Source organism: Pelophylax lessonae, assembly GCF_965119305.1.
Source record: "Pelophylax lessonae genome assembly, chromosome: 2".
Classification (NCBI taxonomy): domain Eukaryota; kingdom Metazoa; phylum Chordata; class Amphibia; order Anura; family Ranidae; genus Pelophylax; species Pelophylax lessonae.
Window position 1 is genome coordinate 527,036,438 of NC_138769.1, and position 24,157 is coordinate 527,060,594.

General features: G+C 41.7%; 1 protein-coding gene across 1 annotated transcript in view; it reads right to left on the reverse strand.

The window, feature by feature from the left end:
• TDRD3 (tudor domain containing 3) overlaps positions 1 to 2,785 on the reverse strand; it is a 565,755-nt gene extending 562,970 nt beyond the window's left edge. Inside the window, exon 1 of the mRNA XM_082246772.1 lies at positions 2,593 to 2,785. Coding sequence (XP_082102898.1) covers positions 2,593 to 2,636 — 44 coding nt within the window. The 5' untranslated portion in view covers positions 2,637 to 2,785. The remainder of the gene's footprint in view (positions 1 to 2,592) is intronic.
• Between the last annotated feature and the right edge of the window lie 21,372 nt (positions 2,786 to 24,157).

Consider the following 24,157-nt stretch of genomic DNA (forward strand, 5'->3'; position numbering starts at 1 on the left):
TTCATTTTTTGTGAAAAGGTGAACGTACATCTTACAGTATAACCAAAACTCTTTTTTATTTTATTTTTTTGGTTTTAGATAAGAGGAGCGAAGGAGGAGAACGCCTGTGAGGTTTTTATTGCTGTTAGTATCCCCATATGGCTTGTACACTAGGTGTATAGGCCCATGTGAATCCAATCCTGAGGCAGCATTTAGCTCCACTACCTGCACGCGTTAAAGCAGAACTCTGGGCAGAAAATGTATCAGCTGATGTGCAGGGGGGGGGGGGGGTTCATACCATAATAAAATATGCTGCTTGTTTGTTTCCCCACTGTATCCTTTGGAAGAAATCAAGTGTACATAATTGAATTAGGGCTTCATTCCCTGTTACATCTACATTGTAAGACTGTGGTTGCTATGTTGTGTATCCCTGTGGCCACCAGTCTTGTCTCTGCCCCGCTGTAGTTCTTTACATTGAGCGGTGACATAACTACGTCCCTGCTCGCTGTAGTGGGCAGACTCGGGAGTCTTAGACTCTCAGTGTGAACCGCCCACAATGTATACGTGACTGCGGCTGGCTTGGCTATGTGGGCATCCCCAAGATACAGCCCTTATGCCCCATACACACGTGCAGATTATCTGCAGACTTTTGTCTGCAGACTTACCAAAACCATATAATATGAGGTCAAACTTAAACACTTTCAATTTGTATGCAATCTGGCAGGCCCTTGCACTACATAGAAAAGGTAAGTCTGCAGATAATCTGCACGTGTGTATGGGGCATTAGCACCAACTCCAACAGTCTTAGACTCTCAGTGTGAACCACCCACAATGTGTACATGACTGCGGCTGGCTTGGCTATGTGGGCATCCCCAAGATACAGCGCTTAGAACCAACTCCAACAAACTAAAGCTGGATACACACTATCCAACTTTTGTGGTTAGATTTCCTTCAGATTTACCTTTTCTATGTAGTGCAAGGGCCTGCCAGATTGCATACAAATGTAAAGTGTTTAGGTTTGACCTCATATTATATGGTTTTGGGAAGTCTAGAGGAAAAAGTCTTCAGAAAATCTTATAGTGTGTATGGCCCATAAGACTCTCAGTGTGAACCGCCCACAATGTGTACGTGACTGCAGGTGGCTTGGCTATGTGGGCATCCCCAAGATACAGTCCTTAGAACCAACTCCGCCCTCCACTCCTCCTCCTTCCTGCATTTCCCTTTGCATAATGGGAAATGTTGTTTTCTTTCCCCACACGGATATGATGTGCAGCAAGAGATAAAGTCCTCCTCCCGACGCCAGGAAGAGAATTCTTTTCCAAGGATTTCATGACATCACTGGGACTGAAAATTGTAAATTACAAGAAAAGTAAGTCACTATGATTTAAACGTTGTCAGCGGTGTAACAGAGCTTAGGGAGAGGGATATATATTTGTAAAGTTAGCTAGATGCCGGAGTTCAGCTTTAAAATTTCTGGCAGGCTGAAATAAACTGCAGCTACAGTATATTCTGTACTGAGTACAGCAGCTCACTGGAGTACAGAAAAGTCGGAGTTCACAGTTTGGGCTAGTGGTGAGTTTGGAGGACACCTGAGCTCATCTCTAGTCATGAAAACTGCAGCAACCCCTTATTGGAAGTCAGTATCTGCATAAGGGAAACCCCAGATGTCGGGGCTCCCAGAAGAAAGTTGAAGGTGTTTGTTTACACCTTACACTGAGGGGGGGGGGACACTTTAACCACTTTCCAAAAAGATGGCTACAGCGCAGCACTCTAGTTCCGGCATGGCGTAAATAGACGTCCTCCCAAAACCACACTCCTGGGGCGCACATCCAGCCTGCTCTGTGATCGTGCCAATCACAGCAACACTGTACCGTGTGATCAGCTATGTCCAATCAGTGTAAACAGAATTGCTGGTTATCAGCAGTACTTTCCTCACACGCTGTCACAGAATTAGGAGAGCTGGTAACCAGCAATCCTGACAGGGGACATGCACAGATAATCGGGGCACTAATCATCAGTACCCTTATTAGTGCAGCCCCATCAGTGCCACCAATGCTGCCCATCAGTGCCGCCTCATCAGCTCACATCAGTGAAGAAGAAAAATTACTTATTTGCTACATTTTTAACAGAAACGAAGTAAACATTTTTTTTTTGTTTTCAAAATGATGTCTCTTTTCATTTGTTTAGCCAAAAAACAAAACATTGGTGATCAAATACCACCAAAAGAAAGCTCTATTTGTGTGGGACAAAATTATAACATTTCATATGGGTGCAGTGTTGCATGACCGCGCAATCGTCACTCACAGTGTAGGAGCGCTGAAAGCTGAAAATTGGCCAAGTCAGGAAGGAGGTAAAAGTGGCCAGTAAGTAAGTGGTTAAAGTAGCAGCAAGGAAGGAGAATGGTACCTAGAAATGAAGGTGCTCTGGGTATTACCCATGACCAGGGACTGTGTGAGGGGCATTAGATCACTGGAAGACAAAGCAGTGTCATTCATTTCTCCTACACACAGTGATAGATTCTGCTCCCCCCATCATGTGTCCCTCACACATACAACAACAAGGCATGGACTGTATACAGACAGCTGCATGTGTGTACATGAGGCCGCATCTTACCATCCCTCCGCCTCACACATGGAGGAACACGTCACTTCTGCCATGCTCTGCCCTTCTTCTCAGCCCAGTCACTTGTCCTCGGTCACACTGCAGATTCCGCAACTCTACTCATTAAAATCTTCATTAATTAAGGGCTGTCCGGGTGCACTGACACCTCATCTGGTCGCACACGGCGCCGATTTGTGACGCGGAGTACAACAAAGGGTAACAAACTCCACTAGCCAATAGGAGCTCACCGGCTTTGCGAAGACTGGCCAATCATTGGAGAACGAGTGACGTCTAGGCAGCGACTAAGGGCATGGGAAGCCAGAGTGGCCATGATACGTGTGGGAAAGGCGCCAGGACTGCAGAAAGTCAGTGAAAAGAGTGGGAAGCCGTTATAAGGGGTTTGCAGCATGTATAGAATAAAGCCATTTCACAGATAACTCTGGTACCGTTGCTGCTGTAATCTCACTGCGTTTCCCCTATGCTCTGTCCCCCACAGCCAAAAAAAAAAAAAAAAACAACTTAGTGAAAAAAATTTTTTTTTTTGCAATTGTTTTTTTTACAACTACTATTCTTTTATACTGGCTTATGAGATTTACAAATGCAGCAAGTTAGGAACTGGAAGGAAGTTTTAACACTGGGAAACACTTTTTGCATAACTGTCCCTGATTTGAAACAAAGTCCCTCTGTCCCTCCATCCTCATTTGTCCCTCATTTTAGTCTGATTAACCTCCCTGGCGGTATGGTTCTTTCTAAATTTTAGGTGCTGAAAGCGGTAACATTATTTTGCATGTAATTCTTAAGAACGAGCAGCCCAAACCAACTATTTACACATGATTTTTTTTTTATTGTACGTTCTTCGTCATAACATTTCGGGTATGATAAAGTTTGAAACACAAAATCATAAATTATAATATAATAAATAACTATAAATAAGTTAAAGTATGTGTGTGTGTGTGTGTGTGTGTGTGTGTGTGTGTGTATATATATATATATGTGTATATGGTTTCCGTGCCCTGGTTTCCGTCTCCTGCGACGTGACGCTCACAGGGGGGTGGAACCGGCGGAAAATTCAAATAGTAAAACACACCAAACACACTGATACATTACAAAATAAAATAAATTCACATTAGTTTGCCCCCCAGTGCCCTTTCCTGCAGTTTTACTGTACTTTATATATATATATATATATATATATATATATATATACACACACGTATACATACGTATATTTTATATATATATGTATACATATATTATATATAAAAAGTACAGTAAAACTGCAGGAAAGGGCACTGGGGGGCAAACTAATGTGAATTTATTTTATTTTGTAATGTATCAGTGTGTTTGGTGTGTTTTACTATTTGAATTTTCCACCGGTTCCACCCCCCCTGTGAGCGTCACGTCGCAGGAGACGGAAACCAGGGCACAGAGCATCGGGAGAAAGATCCGGCTGCCGCACACTGCCGGGACACATTGCTGGATCCCGGGGACAAGGTGAGTACCCTCTCTTACAGGATCCAGCAATCTCCCTAGTGGTACCCCGAGTGTGGCTCGGGGTTACCGCTATTGGCTCTGAAATTTCACGCCGAGCCACACTAGGGAATACCGCTAAGGAGGTTAATATAGTTGTATATAAAAAGCACTATTTCATAGCTCCCAACTGTCCCTGATTTTGAGGCACTGTCCCTGATTTCAAAGGGACTGTCCTTGACTTTGAGGCACTGTCCCTGATTTTGAGGGACTGTCCCTGATTTCGAACATTATCCCTCTGTCCCTCTTTCCTCCTCATTTTGGTCTGATCAATATAGTTGTATATAAAATGCAATTTTTATCTTTCAAAAAGTGTTTCTCAGTGCTAAACCTTTCATCCAATTTCTAATTTGCTCCATTTGTAAATGTCAAAAGCCAATATAAAGCAAAAATAGTAGTAAAAAAAAAAAAAAAATCACATGTAGGTTTAACTTTCTTTTTTTTTGTATAATTATTTAAAGAGGTTGTAAACCCCCGTACAAGAAAAAAAAAAAAAAAAAAGAAAAACCTAACACAAAGGCATAATATGCTAGGTAGCTATGCATCACATACTAGCTCATTATGAAATACTTACCTTAGAACAAAGCCCTTTCAGAGACGCCCACCCACCGTTGAGACAGCTGGCATCTTCCCAGGTGTTTCTTCCAGGTTCACAGGCTCTTGCGCTGTGAGTGCCCGGACCCGCGATTATGTCACTCACACGCATGCCTGTTTGCGACATGGGCTCTGAAGGTCCGGCATGGTAAGCCAAACCTTCATAGAGCATGTGCCGATGGCGTCATCAGCTGCATGCACTCTGAATATCTCCTAAACTGTGCAAAATTAGGAGATATTCACAGTACCTACAGGTAAGCTTTATTATAGTCTTACCTGAAGGTACAAGTGGTGCAACAAAGTTTACAACCACTTTTAGGGGGCATGGCAGGGGGTGTGTCCTATGCCTACATACTTATGCTAATAGGTGTCCCTCGTTCCCATCTCAAAAAGTTTGCAGCTAGGCTACTTATCTTTCAAAAAGTGTTCCCAGTGCTAAACCTTTCCTTCAATTTCTAAATTCTGCATTTGTAAAAGTCAAAAGCCAATCTAAAGGAATTATATTAAGTGATTGGTGCTGAAAATATATATGGTAATATGTGAAAAAGTGCAAAGGTGCAAAATTGCAATAAATTACCACCATAAATGTGTTATGAAAATAAACTGCTTCTAAAGTAAATGGAATAGTGCACATTTGCAATCAATAAAACTTCAAATAGTGCATACATATACTTCCTTAAATAAATAAAATAAATACATGAAGTCCCAAACAAAGTTCAATCTTTTAAGCAAGTTGCCAGTGAAAAGAGCAATGTGCTTAGGTGCTCCTTATCGCATATGAGTGACAATCCGTGCCAAAAAATAGGGTGCAATGGTGTGAGGGTCCATTCCCCAAGGATACTTCCACTTACCAGACTGCCGGGACCCCTTAGCAATATTGCATGTGGATCAAACGCACTTAGTCCGGTGTGGAATAGGATCTTTCTTGCAATGCTGGTCTTTCAGACTCCAGTGGTCAATCTTTCCTCGATGGGCCAGTATGAATGGGACCATAGGAAGGAAGGACTCAGAATAGTGTAATCACGTTTAGAAAATTTATTAAATAATAGATAAAGTAACACTGTATGCAGCGGTAGGGCCTTTGTTACTATTGCGCTATGGGGACACCTTCTGGCTTCCTCTTCCGCAGCTGCGCAGTCCATTACAAGTTCCTACATCCTGAACAGCTGTGCTGCATTAGACCAATTTACATAGCAAATCAGATAAGTATATATAACGAGTCTTGGGGTCATATTGAGTAAGCTGCTCACACTGAACACCCATGCTGCTCATGTTTCTTGTGAACAAATTAAGGTATGTACTCATATCTTTTTATGGAACTGGGCTAAAGCTGACACCCTGTCCTACAAACTTTTTGGAAAGCCATTTGGCCAAGACCATGACCATCTGGATCCACATATGAATTTGCCTTAGACTATCATGATTGTCTTCATATGATGAGCCACCGGCACACATGCCTTCTTTCATCATGCTATCTTTGACTATTATTAGTCACTGTCTGCATTCTTGAAGGTATATATCTATACTTTTTGTTTTTGTTTTTTTGCTTTTAGCACACAGTGAGATGTTGACTGGTATCACACCAGTTGTGGGTCCTCGTGACACAGTATAGTGGGGAGCCTCAAACCCATTTTGTGCAACGCTCTGCAGCACCATTACCAGCTCTAACAACTGTTGACTAACAGTATCTCATGATCAGCTAACCTTCCGTGTTTGTATTGACGGACAAATATGCACATCAATCCCTCACGGTTTTGTGAGTACTGTTTTACAAAATGGTTACTTACAATGTTCTTTTGCTTATATTTGCAAGATGTAACTGTCTGCTTATCACTGTAAATCTGTGTTCAGCACTTACTGCTAGGTGGAACCTTTCTGCCTTCCTTTTGGTTCCCTGAGGAATGTTTAATCAGCAGAACCACTAGACCACTCCTCCTACTCCCTCTGAGGTAAAAGTTTTCTATGACTCAGATTTTATATACAGAGCATGAAGATGACTGCTGAGAGAATTCCTAAGGCTTAAAAGTTTTAGCACCCCTTGGCAAGCGGAGCGAGGTATACAGTGAAAGTGCATATATATAGAAGTATATATGTTGTTAAACATAAATGGTGTCCATGCTGTTAGTTTAAATATGCTATAGATAATCCAAAGCATCCTGCATGTTGACCATGTTTCCTTAGATGTTTAATGTCATTAGATATGTGTGCAGACAACTGTAATCCACCTTGTAACTTCACATTTGTAATTAACCTTGTAACCCCCTTTTTTGGTGATCACTGTAAACAAATGTATTGTATGTCGTTTACAGTTTTCACGGTGTAACAGTGCTATGGTGTTTATGGTGTTCATGGTGTTAAAGAGAATAACGTTCAACCCTCCTGCACACCTTTGATGCAAAAGAATAAAAGTACTGCACCCGTCAGAAGCTCTCCTCTTGTTATTCACTCTATGCCAAAGGGGCCGCTACAGTGAAAACTCGGCGCTGAAGTAACAACTCGTCACTGCCAGTGAAAACTCGTCGCTGCGGTGGAGACTCTAAACTGCATCTCTGCCATCACCGGCTGCGTCGCAGTCTTCATCAAACTGTGAGTAAAAGCTTCCCAACGCCTCGCAGGACACGTGCGGATGCCATCTTGGTAACAGAGACTTGGCTGAAAAGTAAACGTGTCACGTGGACTTTTTAATATAGCGGGCTCTTTATATGTGATCCGGAAGCCGCCCTTAACTAGTATGCGAGCCAAATAGTTAATATTTTGCTAAAGCAGTGATTAAGTTATTATATTCGTGTTTAGAGGCCTAGTGTCAGATTTAAAGCAACGCTATCTTCCAAGTTCCTAATCCACTAAACTGCAGTTAGTTAGGTAAAGGGTTAATTGTCTGGTTAGAAAGTGTCAGTAGTATATTCGTTTAAAACAGTTTGTCATATTGTATGCATTGTTTGCTAATCCTTAGTTACAAGTGTAAATGCCTGTTTTCTGTGATAGGCCTTAGTAGCAAGTTTGAGCCAACACTCATTCAAGTTAGGTTTCAGGCACACACACACTTGAAAGGCAAAGGCACACTAGAACAAAATGTTGTCACCTGCTGAAGAAACAGACAAACCCACAGAGTCACAACAGGTGCGATCCAGCTCCAGAGAGCGAAGCCTAACAGAAAAAGGCAAAGAAATGCACGAAAAAACAGTTAAGAAAAATGAAAAGGCATTCAACAAGGTGTACAACTCTTGGAAGGAGCTAGCAAAAGAATTTAGGACAAAGTTAAAGAATTTCTGCTCAACTGAAGACCTTAATACAAGATTGAAAGAGATTAAAGCCAAAGAAGCGTTAGTACACCAACAGTATGAGTCCATGTGCCAAAATAATTCCACTACCCCGTACGTTGTTAAGAGAATGGATGCATGCACCGCGTTAACGGCTGAAATCTGCAACCTCATCAGCAAGCGGCTAGAGAATGTAGATGAAATCTTTGACGGTCAACTTGAGAAGGAAAAGGTGAGGATGGTGCTTAATAAGGAAGAGAAGGAGTCAGTCTTTGGAAACTCAGAAAGAGAAACTGTCCTCTCAGAGTCATTACCAGACTCCAACGCAAGCTCGAGAGCCACTTCCAGATCTAGCAAACGCACAGACGCAGAAGCAGATCTTGCAGCCAAGATAGAACAGGCAAAGCTGAGCAAACTGGAGGCAGAAATTAAACTTAAGTTAGAGACGGAAAAGACAAGACTGCAACAGCTACAAGCAGAAAATGAAGTCAAAGTAGCTGCAGCAAGGGTGAAAGCCTACCACGCCTATGATAGTTTTGAAAACTGTAAACAGGAGACTGACCACAAGGTGCAATATCTCTGCAAAAATAATAAACCTCAAACCACTTTGAATCCAAAAGCTGTGCCATTTCAACCTTCAAATTCACCACTTGAGGTGTTAAGACCTTAAGAAGAAGTTAGTCTAACCCCAGGACTGGCAAGTCTGCTTATCTCCAACCGTCTCCCTTTACCTGAACCAACTGTATTTACAGGTGATCCTTTGAAGTTCATAGATTGTAAGATATCCTTTATGGCGCTGATTGATCAGAAACCACTCCCTGTGTGTGAAAAAATGCTGTACTTGAAGAGGTATCTCGATGGTGAAGCTCATAAGGCAGTGGAAGGGTTCTTCTACCGAAATTCAGAAGATGCCTATCTAGGTGCTTGGGGAAACCTACAGGACAGGTATGGAGGTCCATTCATAGTGCAAAGAGCTTTCAGAGAAAGGTTGGCTAAATGGCCAAAGATATCAGCAAACGGCCCTGTAGCATTAAGAGAGTTTGCGGACTTCCTTCAAGGTTGTGTGGAGGCTATTCCTCATGTTAAAGGCCTAGCTATTCTAAATGATTGTGAAGAAAACCACAAGCTTCTCAAGAAACTGCCTGAATGGATCGTGCGCAGATGGAGTCGCATCGTTGTGAACAAGCTTGACAAGACTCAAGAATTGGGTTTCACAGAGTTCCTGCAAAGGGAAGCCAAGATTGCATGCAACCCCATTGCCTCTCCCTTCCTCCTCAGTACCAAGACTACAGATGACAGAGTTCCCAAGAGAGCCAAAGCGCTCAACACAAGCACTCAAATGAAGCCCTCCACCTCCAACGTTCCAGAGATCTCAGCTTCAAGACCAAAACCACCTTTCCTAGTCTGCAAAGACGAAACACACGGTGTCGCTAAATGTCTGACTTTTGCAGCAAAGGCCATCGATGAAAAGAAGGCCTTCATTCATGAAAACTACCTCTGCTTTGGTTGCTTAAGAAAGGGCCACACTACAAAAAACTGCAAAGGAAGACACACGTGTAGTATATGCAGTCGACGTCATCCAACCTGTTTGCACATACAGAGAAACACTGAGCCTGTCAAAACATCAAACGATGATCCAGTGGGCATGGGAAATAAGGTAAACGACAACGTTCCCAACGTTATGTCCCATACTTTGACAAGACATACTTCTGCCACATCCTGCATTGTTCCAGTTCTGTTGTCAGCTACGGCGGAGCCTCAGAGGGAAATCCTCACTTATGCCTTACTTGACACACAGAGTGATTCAACCTTTATTCTGGCAGACCTGGTATCAAAGTTAAGTGTGAGCACCAAGCCATTACAGCTAAAGCTCAGCACAATGACAGCTGTTGACACAGTTTTATCAAGCCAAATTGCTCACGGTCTGCAAGTGCGTGGCTTCAACTCTGAAGCTCAAGTCCAACTCCGTCAAGCCTATACGAGAGATTTCATTCCAGTAGATATGTCGCACATCCCCACTAAGGAGACTGCACTCCAGTGGTCACATCTCAAACACTTGGCAAACAAGTTACAGCCACTTCAAGACTGCGAAGTAGGACTGCTGATTGGTTATGACTGCCCATCAGCACTGGCTCCCTTGGAGGTTGTTATCGGCTCCGAAAATGAACCCTTCGCTCAAAAAACTATGCTTGGCATTATAGGATCAGCAAATCCACATCTTGATAGACAGGGCAGCCAGAGCTTCGTACACCGAGTCGCAATAAAATAAATGCCAATGCCCCCAGTCACTGATGTGTTAAAGACTTTAGAAATGGACTTCATTGAAAGAAATTACGAAGATAAGTATGTGTCTCAAGATGACGTTCGTTTTGTGCAGTTTCTCTCGGAAACCATAATGAAAAAGAAAGATGGACACTACGAGATGCAGTTACCCTTCAAAGACAACAGTCAACTGGCACTACCAAACAATAAGAGGCTGGCCATTATTCGACTTCATCATCTAAAGAAAAGGTTGAAGGCAAATAAACATTACCATGAACACTACACTGCATTCATGGAAGAAACAATCAGAAAAGATGATGCAGAACCAGCCCCTTCATTATCAGAGGAAGAGACAGTGTGGTACATCCCACATCACAGGGTTTATCACCCCAAGAAGCCAGACAAGTTAAGAGTTGTCTTTGATTGTTCAGCAAAGTTCAAAGGCATCTCCCTAAACGATACCTTGCTGACAGGTCCCGACCTGATAAATTCTCTAGTGGGAGTCCTCTGTCGCTTCAGGAAGGAAGCAGTTGCTGTGATATGCGACATTGAAAAGATGTTCCATCAGTTCTACGTCCCCCCAGAAATGCGCAATTACTTAAGGTTCCTTTGGTGGGAGAACGGTCAGTTGGAAACAGAACCAAAAGAATACAGAATGGCAGTTCACCTTTTCCCTCTCCAGGATGTGCCAACTTCGGCCTTAAGTATCTTGCATGACAATACAAGTCAGAATATCCCTCAGCATCAGCCTTCATCGAGAAGAACTTTTATGTCGACGACGGCCTAACCAGCGTTCCAACAGTCAGTGAAGCTTCGAATCTAATCCTCGAAACGCAGGAATTATGTAAAAATGCTGGCCTACGACTGCATAAGTTCAACTCTAATAAAAATAATGTCCTGTCCTGTATAGCTCCGTCAGAAAGAGCAACAACTAAGAGCAACAAACTTAACCCAGACTCAACAACAGAAGGACAAGTACTTGGCATTCAGTGGTCATTTGAAAACGACACCTTCAGTTTCAGTGTTGACATAAAGGATCAACCCTCAACTCGTCGTGGTATCCTGTCAGTTTTAGCCTCTCTTTATGATCCTCTAGGCTTCATAGCCCCCTTCATACTGTGTGGCAAGTGCATTCTTCAAGAGCTTTGCCGCAGGGGCATCAGTTGGGATGAAGCACTTCCTGAGAGCTTATGTCCACGGTGGGAGGCCTGGAAGAGTAGTCTGCAAGCTAAAAGGGAAATCAAGATACCCAGATGTTACCATCCCCCAGACTTCGGTAACAGAGTGAAAGTGGAACTACACCACTTTTCTGATGCCAGCAACATAGGATATGGTGCTTATTCGTACCTTAGGCACAAGAATGACCGAGATCAAGTCCATTGCAGCTTCGGTTGATTGTCATGTTGAAAGCACTAGAGACTTTCCTAGCTGATAAACAGTGTGAGTTTATCTTCAATGCTCCTTCCGCGAGTCATGCAGGTGGAGTCTGGGAACGTCAAATTAGAACCATTCGTAATGTGCTAAATGCTACAACAGTCCAATGTTCAAGTAGACTAGACGATGCTTCTCTCAGAACACTATTTTATGAAGCCATGGCCATTGTTAACAGCCGTCCTTTAACTGTCGATGTAATCAATGACCCCAAGGCACCAGAACCTCTAACTCCAAACCACCTCATCCTGATAAAATCCAAGGTTGCATTACCTCCACCTGGGAAAATTCGTAAAGAAAGATGTATATGCAGCTAAACGGTGGCGTAGAGTACAGTATTTAGTAGAACAATTCTGGAGTCGGTGGAAAAAGAGAATACCTCATGAGTGTTTCCACAAGACAGAAATGGCACACACCTCGACGTAACCTCAAAGTAAATGACATTGTCATAATCAAAGATGATATGTCTCCCAGATGCCAGTAGCAACTAGGACGTGTAATTGAAACTACAATAGAAAAGGATGGTCTAGTTCCTCGAGTCAAGGTGTTAGTAGGTGACAGAAGATTGCAAGATAAGAAGGACTTTGTATCAAAACCTTCAATTATTGAACGTCCTATTCAAAAGCTAGTAGTTCTCATAGAAAGCAAATAAGTTCAGTTTTAGTGATACACTAGCATACCACCACACAAGACAGTAGCCAGTTACAGAGGTACCTATGAGCTAAATTGTGTACGATGTGCCATGTTTTATAGCGGCCATGATTATGTTCTGTAAATTATGTATGACTCTTTAAGTTATATTCATCATTACATTATTTGGTGGGAGTGTAACTGTCCGCTTATCACTGTAAATCTGTGTTCAGCACTTACTGCTAGGTGGAACCTTTCTGCCTTCCTTTTGGTTCCCTGAGGAATGTTTAATCAGCAGAACCACTAGACCACTCCTCCTACTCCCTCTGAGGTAAAAGTTTTCTATGACTCAGATTTTATATACAGAGCATGAAGATGACTGCTGAGAGAATTCCTAAGGCTTAAAAGTTTTAGCACCCCTTGGCAAGCGGAGCGAGGTATACAGTGAAAGTGCATATATATATATAGAAGTATATATGTTGTTAAACATAAATGGTGTCCATGCTGTTAGTTTAAATATGCTATAGATAATCCAAAGCATACTGCATGTTGGCCATGTTTCCTTAGATGTTTTAATGTCATTTAGATATGTGTGCAGACAACTGTAATCCACCTTGTAACTTCACATTTGTAATTAACCTTGTAACCCCCTTTTTTGGTGATCACTGTAAACAAATGTATTGTATGTCGTTTACAGTTTTCACGGTGCAACAGTGCTATGGTGTTTATGGTGTTCATGGTGTTAAAGAGAATAACGTTCAACCCTCCTGCACACCTTTGATGCAAAAGAATAAAAGTACTGCACCCGTCAGAAGCTCTCCTCTTGTTATTCACTCGCTGCCAAAGGGGCCGCTACACAAGATATTATACTTATATCTGTTTTTTTTTTTTTAGATACATGCAGACTTGTATAAAGTACTCGAAATTTCTACTTGAGTAAAAGTACAAGTGCTCGATCAAAAAATTACTTGAGTAGAAGTAGAAGTGCTCGCAGAAAAAGTTACTTAAGTAGAAGTACTAAAGTATTCAACATTTTTTTTACTTAAGTATTGCAAGTAGTTTTTTCAAAAAATTTGCTACTTAAGTACTAAAAGTAAAAAGTACCAGTAGTTTTGAAAAAAAATTTCTACTCAAGTACTGAAAGTAGAAGTACAAGTACTGTGTTATGTAGTTATTAAAGAAAGAAGTCAAAAGTTTGAACATCATATTGTTTTTTATTATTTCAAATGATTTATTCAAATGATTAACCTGTGTTTGTTAGTAGTTTCTTGATGCACTTTAAGCGCTGTAGCACCATTTATTTGTTTGTTTCATATTTTCTTTTTATTGGAAAGATTTAGATTTGGTATAGCAGCTTTTATTATACACAGCCTTTATTTTCATATGCGCTGATTTACAAATGACATTATACACATTTTTTTGAGCTTTATGCAACCTGCCATCTACTGTTCTGGCAGTGGTAATTTTTTTAAAAGTAACGAGTAACTATGCAGCACAAAAAAAAAATACTTGAGTAGAAGTATCGAAATCATCGGAAAAATGTAGTGAAGTAAAAGTAGAAGTAGGAGAAAAAAATTCTACTCTAGGAAAGTACAGATACCGCATTTCGGTACTTAAGTACAGTACTTAAGTAGTTCTACTTCGTTACTATACATCTCTGGATACATGTATGCGAATATGAATACAGCCTTTGAAGGAGGACGTGACCCCTAAGCAGTCCGAAACATGTCAGGCTAACTGTATTCTTTGGCATTCATGCCATACATGCGTTCCATTGATTGTCCATATACATGTCTATGATCTCCTATGTGTGACATATTCTGTAATATGTATAATTCTTGTTTTTATAGACTCTTTGTTTGAATAAATGTATACGTTTTTATACATTTGGTATTTGTCAATTCAGTCCATGAGGGGAGATACAGGCCCCAGGCCTGATTTGTTTGTTTTTTGTCTTTAGTGGACATGACAAATTTCCAATCCATCCGCTCTCCAATATTTAGTTTTTTTTAAAAGAAACGTTTGGGGTACATAAAGAACAAACTTATATAGCTGAAGAATCGTTGAACTTTATATAAAAAGAGAGATCTCAGCAATCTGCAAAATCAAAATTATTCTTATGTGACACCTTGCTAAGCGACACTTATGTTTGTGTGAGATGGCCAGGGCCCTCTTTAACACAGGGCAAAAGGGACAGTTGCCCTGTGCCCAATCATTGTTGTGGGGCCCATAGCAGCTGCCCCTTGAGCCCGAACTGCCTGCAAATAGGTAATAAGTGTAATTTGGAGGGCCCAAGAAAATATTTGCCCAGGGTCCAATCAATATTAGAGACAGCCCTGTAGGTGGCTAAAGAGGGAGATCTGTGTAGTGTGGACGTGGCTTCTAGAACATTACCCCACCTACTAGACAGACTGTGGCTTTTTGAGAGGCTTCCAGACTGCAGGGGGGGGCTGGAAAAAAGGAGTGTGCAAGCAGCTCTGGAAGATTCTAGGGGAGTGAGTGGAGACTGGGGGTGGGAGAGAGGATTCACCAACCTGGAGTTCTGAGACTGTAAAAAGAACTGTGCAATCTCTAAGGGCCAGTTCACACCCTAGAAATGCTATCCAGATGAGTTCCAGATGCTTTTCTGCATGTACATTTTTGGTGTGTTTTTGATGAATGTCTAGTGCATTCCCCCCTCATTTTTCTTAACCTTACATAAGGACATGTGTGTTCCAGTACCTTTTTGGTGCGTTCCGGAGGGTTTCAGTGCATTTTTGATGCATTTTAACAGTACAGTACAGTTCAGTGCAGGAAAAATGCAGCATGTTCTACTTTTTTTCTCAGGAACTGGAACAAATTGGAACTGCAAGCACTGGTGTGAACTATGCCAAAAGAGATCCAAACACCATATTAGTGTTTAACTCATGGGGACTAACACTAATGTGATGTTTGGATCTCTTTACTTCCTGCTGTGGTGTTCATTGCTACTCTATCCAGATTCAACTTGTTTGGATTTGAACACTTCTTTGGTTTCCTCCCAGCAACCTGACGCCTTAATCTAAAGGGATTTCTTGCCGACTCACAGATTAGCAACTGAAGACCATAGACTTCCATCTAAAGTGGACTAAGGTTTATATATTTTTCTCTCCGTCCCCCATTGGGGGTCTTTTGGGGACCTAGGAGGTATTCCTCTGTGCCCTGTGACCTTATATTGATCATCAGATTTGGGTGTAGTTGTCTTTCTACCTGCATGCAGTGATCTCTATTTTCTTTGTGGTTGACCGCAATACTGTTTACACATTTTAACTTATGTGAAACCTATGTGCAAATACCCCTGAAGAAGCCACAAGGGGAAACTCGTTGGGTGGAGTACCATCCCTTCGATTCTGGCCATCCGGCCTCCTTGTTTGATGATCATTGGGGCGGTACCCCTAAGCTTCCCTTTTTCTATATTTCTTGTAAAAGAGGGAGGCTGCACAGCGGGTCACTGATTTTGATCTATGTAACTTTTATGATGTGTATTGTTCTTATAATTAATATCTCCACCAATTGGAGGAATTTTTAACTTGTATTTAATACAATTTATACGATTTAAACAGTTGTGATTTATGAGTACCTGACAGGGGAGTTTCAACACCTTTAAAAGTCCAGCTTTCCTTTACTATTTTCCTGATGTACTGACACCCTATCTCATTTCTTGAGGCCCTGAAATAACAGGACAGTACAAATACCCCCCAAATGATGCTTTTTGGAAAGTAGACAGTCCAAGGTATTTAGTAAGAGCCATAGCGAGCTTTTTGAAGCATTTATTTATGCCATAATATTTTGGGAAATTTAAGAAAATTTTCACAATTTGTTTGTTTTTTTTTTTTTTTTGTTTACATACTGTCACCAGTGCAGTACAGCGTCATCATATGACTAGTGTGTTGGTGATCAAGGATACTGTCTGGTGACAGTATGTATATAAATAAATCGATTTTTAATACATACTTACCTGTAAAGTCCATTTCTTGAAGTACATCACGGGACACAGTGCCAAAAAAATAACATATGGGTTATATAGCCACCTACAGGTGAAGGATACTGGCAACCAATCAGAAAGGATGTCCCCCTATATACCCCTCCCACACAGGAAGTACCTCCGTTTTGAAGCAAGCAATAAAGGCCCCATAGAAGAAGGAAGGGACCTCTGTGTCCCATGATGTACTTCAAGAAATGGATTTTACAGGTAAGTATGTATTAAAAATCTATTTTTCTATTCGTACTTTACAGGACACAGAGCCATAAATAATAACATATGGGATGTCCCAAAGAAATGTATCTGAGGGGAAAGGGGGACACCAAAAAAATACCACCATCAGACCACAAAAAAGACTACACCGCTGCCTGCAGAACACTGCAGCCAAATGCAGATTCCTCCTGGGTCTCAACATCCACTCGATAGCAACGAGTGAACGTATGCACCGACGACCAGGTCGCGGCCTTGCAAATTTGAGCCATAGAGGCATGATGGCGAAGTGCCTAAGGTGGAATCTTCCCTTCTAAAGCATACTACTGGATTATAACCTGGCGAATCCAAAGAGAAATCGTAGACTTGCTGCGTAGATGCTGCCAACCCCTTCCTGGGCCTTTCTGGCGGCACCAACAAGCTCTCTGTCTTACAAACCTGAGCTAATCTCTCCAAGTAAAACTTAAGTGCACGTATTACATCAAGAGAATGCAATAATTTTTCCTCCTCTGAGTGAGGTTCTGGAAAAAAAGAAGGTAATATAATGTCCTGATTCAAATGAAAGGCAGACACCACCTTGGGCAACAAACTTGGGTGTGGACGTAGAATCACCCTATCCTGTTGAAAAATCAAGAATGGCTCTTTACAAGAAAGAGCTGCTAGTTCCAATACCCTTCTAGCCGATGTTATCACAATCAAAAAGACCACTTTCTTGGTCAGAAGAACCAGGGGAACCTGCCCCATGGGCTCAAATGGCTGCTTTTGTAAAACTGCCAGCACCAAATGTAAATCCCAAGGACAAAATGGTGGCTTCACAGTTGGAAGCAAACATAACATTCCCCGGACGAAGGTCTGAACCAACGAATGGGAAGCGATCGGTTCTTGAAAGAAAACCGATAAGGCTGAAATTTGCCCCTTAATAGTGCTCAAGGCTAATTTCATATCTACCCCTGCTTGAAGGAAAGCTAGAATTCTCCCGATTACATATTTGCAGGGATGCCATTTCCTGGCTTCACACCAGGTAATATAGGATTTCCAGACCCTGTAATAAATATTTCTAGAGACTGGTTTCCTACCATTTATCAGGGTATAAACTGCAGTGCCAGATACACCCCGCTCCTTCAAGATTAAGGCTTCAAAAGCCAAGCCGTCAAATTTAGAGACTGTACAGCAGGGTGGAATATTTGACCTTGAGAGAGTATGCTGGAGCTACCAGGATTACTGGTTTCCCCTCTAGCTTGATCCTGCGTAACAGATGCGGTAACAGCTGCACCGAAGGAAAGGAATAAATCAGGGAATACTCCTTCCAAGGAGTCACTAAAGCTTCCACTCTGACTGCGAGTGGATCCCTGGTCCTGGACACAAATCTTTTCAACTTGTTGTGGAACCTGGATGCCAAGAGATTTACGTCTGGGACCCCCAACCGAAGGTAGATTAAATGCAAAATCTTGCCTTAATAAAAACCGCTGTCAGGCATGGCACAAACAAAAGCTCTGCCCAGGACAGGATGATATTCACCTCTTTCTGGGCTGACTGACTCTTTGTGCCTCCTTGATGATTGCTATAAGCCACAGCCACGACATTGTCGGATTTCACCCTGATAGGGTGACCCCTAAGTCTGGGCGTCCAGTATTTCCAAGCCCGACTGACTGCTCAGATTTCCAGAATGATGAGAGCTTTTCTGCCCAAGACCATTTCCCCTGAACAGTGGCTTCCTCCAGAACTGCTCCCCAGCCGAAGAGACTAGCATCTGTGGCCACCACCTTCCATGTTACTGTAAGAAAGCATTTCCCCTTCTCCAGATTTCTGGTTACTAACCACCAATTCAGACTCTGACGTACTCTTGGTACCAGAGACATGGACCAGTCCAGAGACTGCACCCTTCCGGTGCATGTAGACAGAATGTTGTTCTGCAACGGTCTGGAATGGAATTGAGTATAGGGAATTGCCTCGATTGCGAACACCATCTTCCCCAATAACTTAATGCAAATATGTAGAGAAGGATATATCAGCCCTACTACAGACAAAACCAGATCCTTCAGGTCTGTGACCTTTCTTGTTGGCAAGAATATCTTTGCCTGTCCTGTGTCCACAAGAAGATCCAGATATTCCAGACGCTTGACCAGCTGTAATGCTGACTTTACCAAGTTTAGTATCCAACCCAGACATTCTAGGAACTGTACTGTCTGGAGGACATTTCAGCTTAGAGCCGAAGCCAATCAATCGATAAGTAATAGATCGTCCAGATATTCTATTACAGATATTCCTCGGGACCTTAGAACAGCCAATACTGGAGCTAGGATCTTTGTAAACACTCTTGGAGCTGTGGCTAACCCAAAGGGCAGGGCCACAATCTGAAAATTACGGTTTTCTATTGCAAAGTGTAAAAACCTTTGATGAGCCTGAAATATAGGCATGTGAAGATATGCATCCTTGATGTCTAAGGATGCTTGAAATTCCTCTCCCTGCAGGGAGACTATGACTGAATGAATTTACTCCACACGGAAAGTACGACTGGTTTAGAGCTTTGAGATCCAGAATAGGTCTCACATCCCCACTTGGTTTGGGGATTATGAACAGGTTTGAGTAAAAATCCCTGAACCTTCCGTTCTCTGGGACCTCCGTTATCACTCTTTGGGCCCTCAGCTGGTCCAAAGCCAGAAAGCGAGGTCTTCCTTTTAGGAGAACTTTCAGTATACCTGACTTTACACCCCAAGGATGCGGAAACACCCGAAATTCCAGTTTTTACCCCTGCGAGATGGTGGAGATAACCCAGTTGTCTTGGATCGTTTCCACCCAAACCTTTGAGAACCGAAGCAGACATCCCCCCCCACCCAAGTGAGTGGGGGCGCCCCTTCACAGAGTAGACTTAGAGGAAGACTTGGCTGATCTCTGGGCCTAGGGCTTTTTCTGGTACTGACCTGAAGGCTTGGTTCCGGACCCAGATGGCTGAGGCCGTCGCCACCATCTGGAATTAGAAGCACTAGTAGTATGAGTGCTGGGGATATTAAAAGGAGGATGCTTGCTCTTCCTTTTTACAGGTAGCAACGTACTCCCCCCCCCCCCCCCCTGAGATCTTTTGGATATACTGATCCAGATCGTCACCAAAAAGGCATTCTTCCTGAAAAGGGAAGCCAGCCAGCCATCTTTTACATGGCAATTTCACAGACCAGCTCTTTAACCAAAGAATTCTGCACATATGCACTGTCTTCAGAGCAAACCGTGAGATTTGCCTTATAGAGTTCGTAAGAGCATCCACTGCGAAACATAAAGTGCGAGGCAAATCAGACTCTCTTTAAGACCTTTTGCCACATTTCAGGCTTCAAACATAAAGATATAAAACCTGTAATTTTTTGTGAAGAATCAACAACAAGTGGGACACAATCATGAAGTGGAATGAAATTTATTGGATATTTCAAACTTTGTTAACAAATAAAAAACTGAAAAATTGGGCGTGCAAAATTATTTAACCCCTTTACTTTCAGTGCAGCAAACTCTCTCCAGAAGTTCAGTGAGGATCTCTGACTGATCCAATGTTGACCTAAATGACTAATGATGATAAATAGAATCCACCTGTGTGTAATCAAGTCTCCGTATAAATGCACCTGCACTGTGATAGCCTCAGAGGTCCGTTTAAAGCGCAGAGAGCATCATGAAGAACAAGGAACACACCAGGCAGGTCCGAGATACTGTTGTGGAGAAGTTTAAAGCTGGATTTGGATACAAAAAGATTTCCCAAGCCTTAAACATCCCAAGGAGCACTGTGCAAGCGATAATATTGAAATGGAAGGAGTATCAGACCAATGCAAATCTACGAAGACCTGGCCGTCCCTCTAAACTTTCAGCTCATACAAGGAGAAGACTGTTCAGAGATGCAGCCAAGAGGCCCATGATCACACTGGATGAACTGGAGAGATCTACAGCTGAGGTTGGAGACTCTGTCCATAGGACAAAAATCAGTCGTATACTGCACAAATCTGGCCTTTATGGAAGAGTGGCAAGAAGAAAGCCATTTCTTAAAGATATCCATAAAAAGTGTTGTTTAAAGTTTGCCACAAGCCACCTGGGAGACACACCAAACATGTGGAAGAAGGTGCTCTGGTCAGATAAAACCAAAATCAAACTTTTTGGCAACAAAGCAAAACGTTATGTTTATGCAAAACAGCTCATCACCCTGAACACACCATCCCCACTGTCAAACATGGTGGTGGCAGCATCATGGTTTGTGCCTGCTTTTCTTCTGCAGGGACAGGGAATATGGTTAAAATTGATGGGAAGATGGATGGAGCCAAATACAGGACCATTCTGGAAGAAAACCTGATGGAGTCTGCAAAAGACCTGAGACTGGGACGGAGATTTGTCTTCCAACAAGACAATGATCCAAAACATAAAGCAAAATCTACAATGGAATGGTTCACAAATAAACATATCCAGGTGTTAGAATGGCCAAGTCAAAGTCCAGACCTGAATCCGATCGAGAATCTGTGGAAAGAACTGAAAACTGCTGTTCACAAACGCTCTCCATCCAACCTCTCTGAGCTCGAGCTGTTTTGCAAGGAGGAATGGGCAAAAATTTCAGTCTCTCGATGTGCAAAACTGATAGAGACATACCCCAAGCGACTTACAGCTGTAATCGCAGCAAAAGGTGGCGCTAAAAAGTATTAACTTAAGGGGGTTGAATAATTTTGCACGCCCAATTTTTCAGTTTTTTATTTGTTAAAAAAGTTTGAAATATCCAATAAATTTCGTTCCACTTCATGATTGTGTCCCACTTATTGTTGATTCTTCACAAAAAATTACAGGTTTTATATCTTTATGTTTGAAGCCTGAAATGTGGCAAAAGGTTGAAAAGTTCAAGGGGGCCGAATACTTTCGCAAGGCACTGTACATACAAGACTAGCCAACAATAGCTTGTATGAGATCTGGAGCTGTTTATTGAACAAACTCACACAGAATATATACCCCACCAGGGCAGGTGAGCCTGATTACATTATAGTATGCAGATGAAATTGTATACAGAAATATAATTACCATAACTAAGGAACAAACAATATTCTACTTCCCCACTAGCAACTAATATCTGACAGTGATTTAATTAACATGCTAAATAATCAGCACTTAAACCGGGCTGGGTGACCAGACTGGCCGGCAACAAGGCTAAAACAAAGTATATTACACATTATCCTAAGTATAAACACAGAACACCTTATTAAACAGACAATAGCAGGAGACCCCCAGTAGCAGACTGTCTGACTCCTACCTAAAATAGTCTATAAGGCAAAGCTCATACAATGTTCCATCATTCTGATACAGTGGAATTAATGTATCATAGATTTTTTGAGGGATATTGTGGATAAATATTACTATCTCATTTGAAGTAATTTAAACCATATTTTCAGTGTCCATTAAGTAGTTTTCCATCATTTTTCTCAGTCACCCTGTGCCCCTAATAGACACAGGGGGACTTACACCTAATAGGGACCTGGGGAGCTGAGACAGGGATTTTCCAACCTCTCTAAGGTAAGCTGGGTTCCACGGGCCCCCCCCCCCCCCCAACAAAAGTGGCTCCCATCACATTATCCTTTAGGCTTTAACATTGTATCCTCCAGAAGATATAAGGAACTGGTACATGATTCAGCCTGTTGGTGCCCACCAAAAACTGAAGTATCATTACTGTGTGGAATGTGCTTTTATGATGTACATAAAGATGTTAGCATTTATTATCATAACAATACACATGAGTGTCTACCTATAAATGAATGATAATTATTTTTTTTCACCATGTCTGGCTAACATTAAATGCCAGCTCTTTTGGGATCTCAGCATTTTCCTCTCCTGTCACATTATTATACATATTAAACAAACTAGCCTTCCCCACTTCCTTTTTATCCTAACAGAATTATCACTAAGTAGCTGAGCATTTACAGCTCACTGCTTGCTGATCCTTTTTTTGCCAATATACTTTATTAACAATACGTTTTGCTTTCATACTGCCACAAATATTAATGTGAGACTAAACTCTGGTTTAAAAAAAAATACATTAAAATATGAATTTAAACTAAAAATAAGGTACCTTCTATTGCTCTCAGTTTACTCCAAATCTCCAAATCATATTTTAGCTGCTGTAATCTGACATAATATGACTACATTTGTTCTCCTTGGTGCCATTGTATGTAGCAATGTAGCCACCCTCTCTTAAGCCCCGTACACACGTACCGATCGTCGGCCGAACGATCGGCCGTCTTTTGTCCCAGGGCTGTCGTTTCTGTTGAAAACTGCAAAAGACTGCACATGAATTTTGTCGGCCAACAGCAGCCGACTGCAGAAGTGATGTCATGTGATGGTTAACTTTCCGTGTGTTTTGTCTTTTCTGAGCATGCCCAGTCTTGCAAATCTGCTGTCTGTCGGCCGAAATCTGTACTGACTGGCGAACAATCGGCCGTTCTGGTGTCGGCATACAAAAATTTTAATGCTTGCACAACAGATTCTGTTCGGCCGAAAGTGCGCTGTCGGCTGTCGGAAGCATCATACTAACAAGCCGAAAATCGGCCGATCGGTCGTCGGCCGAATCTTTTCGGCCGACAATCTGCACGTGTGTACGGGCCTTTAGTCACTCCCCAGATGGACTATGGGATTAGTAGTGTGATCAGAAAAGTGCACCTGACTGCAAAAAACGTGCACTGCTCATTCCAAATGGAAGTGAGGGGGAAAGGAGAGAGATTTGTTGAGTTCATGGAGGTTGTGACATAAAAACAAAGTAAGAAACAATTTCATGAAAAATAGATTATTGGGCCATTGTATAATGGATGTGTATGGATCTTTTCTGGAGAATAAGGCTATAATTTAGTGTCACTTAATTAATTAGTTACCTTAATGCTTTCCTTGCATTAACCACTTAACATTGGGAATGTTTTACCCCTTTCATGACCAGGGCACTGTTCTACTTTAACTGACAATTGTGCAGTCAGGCAACAATGCACAAAAGAAATTTAGATTTTTTTTTCACACACATAGAGCTTTCTTTTGGTGGTATTTGGTCACTACTGGTTTTTTCTTTTTTATTATATGAACGAAACAAGATCAAACATTTGGAAAAAAAAAAAAAAAAAATCTACTTTCTGTAATAAAAAGCATTCCCATGAAAAAAAAACAAATGTCTTTTATAAATATCATAAATTCATAATTTTTAAAAAAATCTGTCTTTAGTAAAAAAATAAATCCCAATACGTGTATATTAATTGGTTTGTGCAAAAGTTATATAATTTACAATCTATGATATACAGTGCCTTGCGAAAGTATTCGGCCCCCTTGAACTTTGCGACCTTTTGCCACATTTCAGGCTTCAAACATAAAGATATAAAACTGTAATTTTTTGTGAAGAATCAACAAGTGGGACACAATCATGAAGTGGAACGAAATTTATTGGATATTTCAAACTTTTTTAACAAATATAAAACTGAAAAATTGGGCGTGCAAAATTATTCAGCCCCCTTAAGTTAATACTTTGTAGCGCCACCTTTTGCTGCGATTACAGTTGTAAGTCGCTTGGGGTATGTCTCTATCAGTTTTGCACATCGAGAGACTGAAATTTTTGCCCATTCCTCCTTGCAAAACAGCTCGAGCTCAGTGAGGTTGGATGGAGAGCGTTTGTGAACAGCAG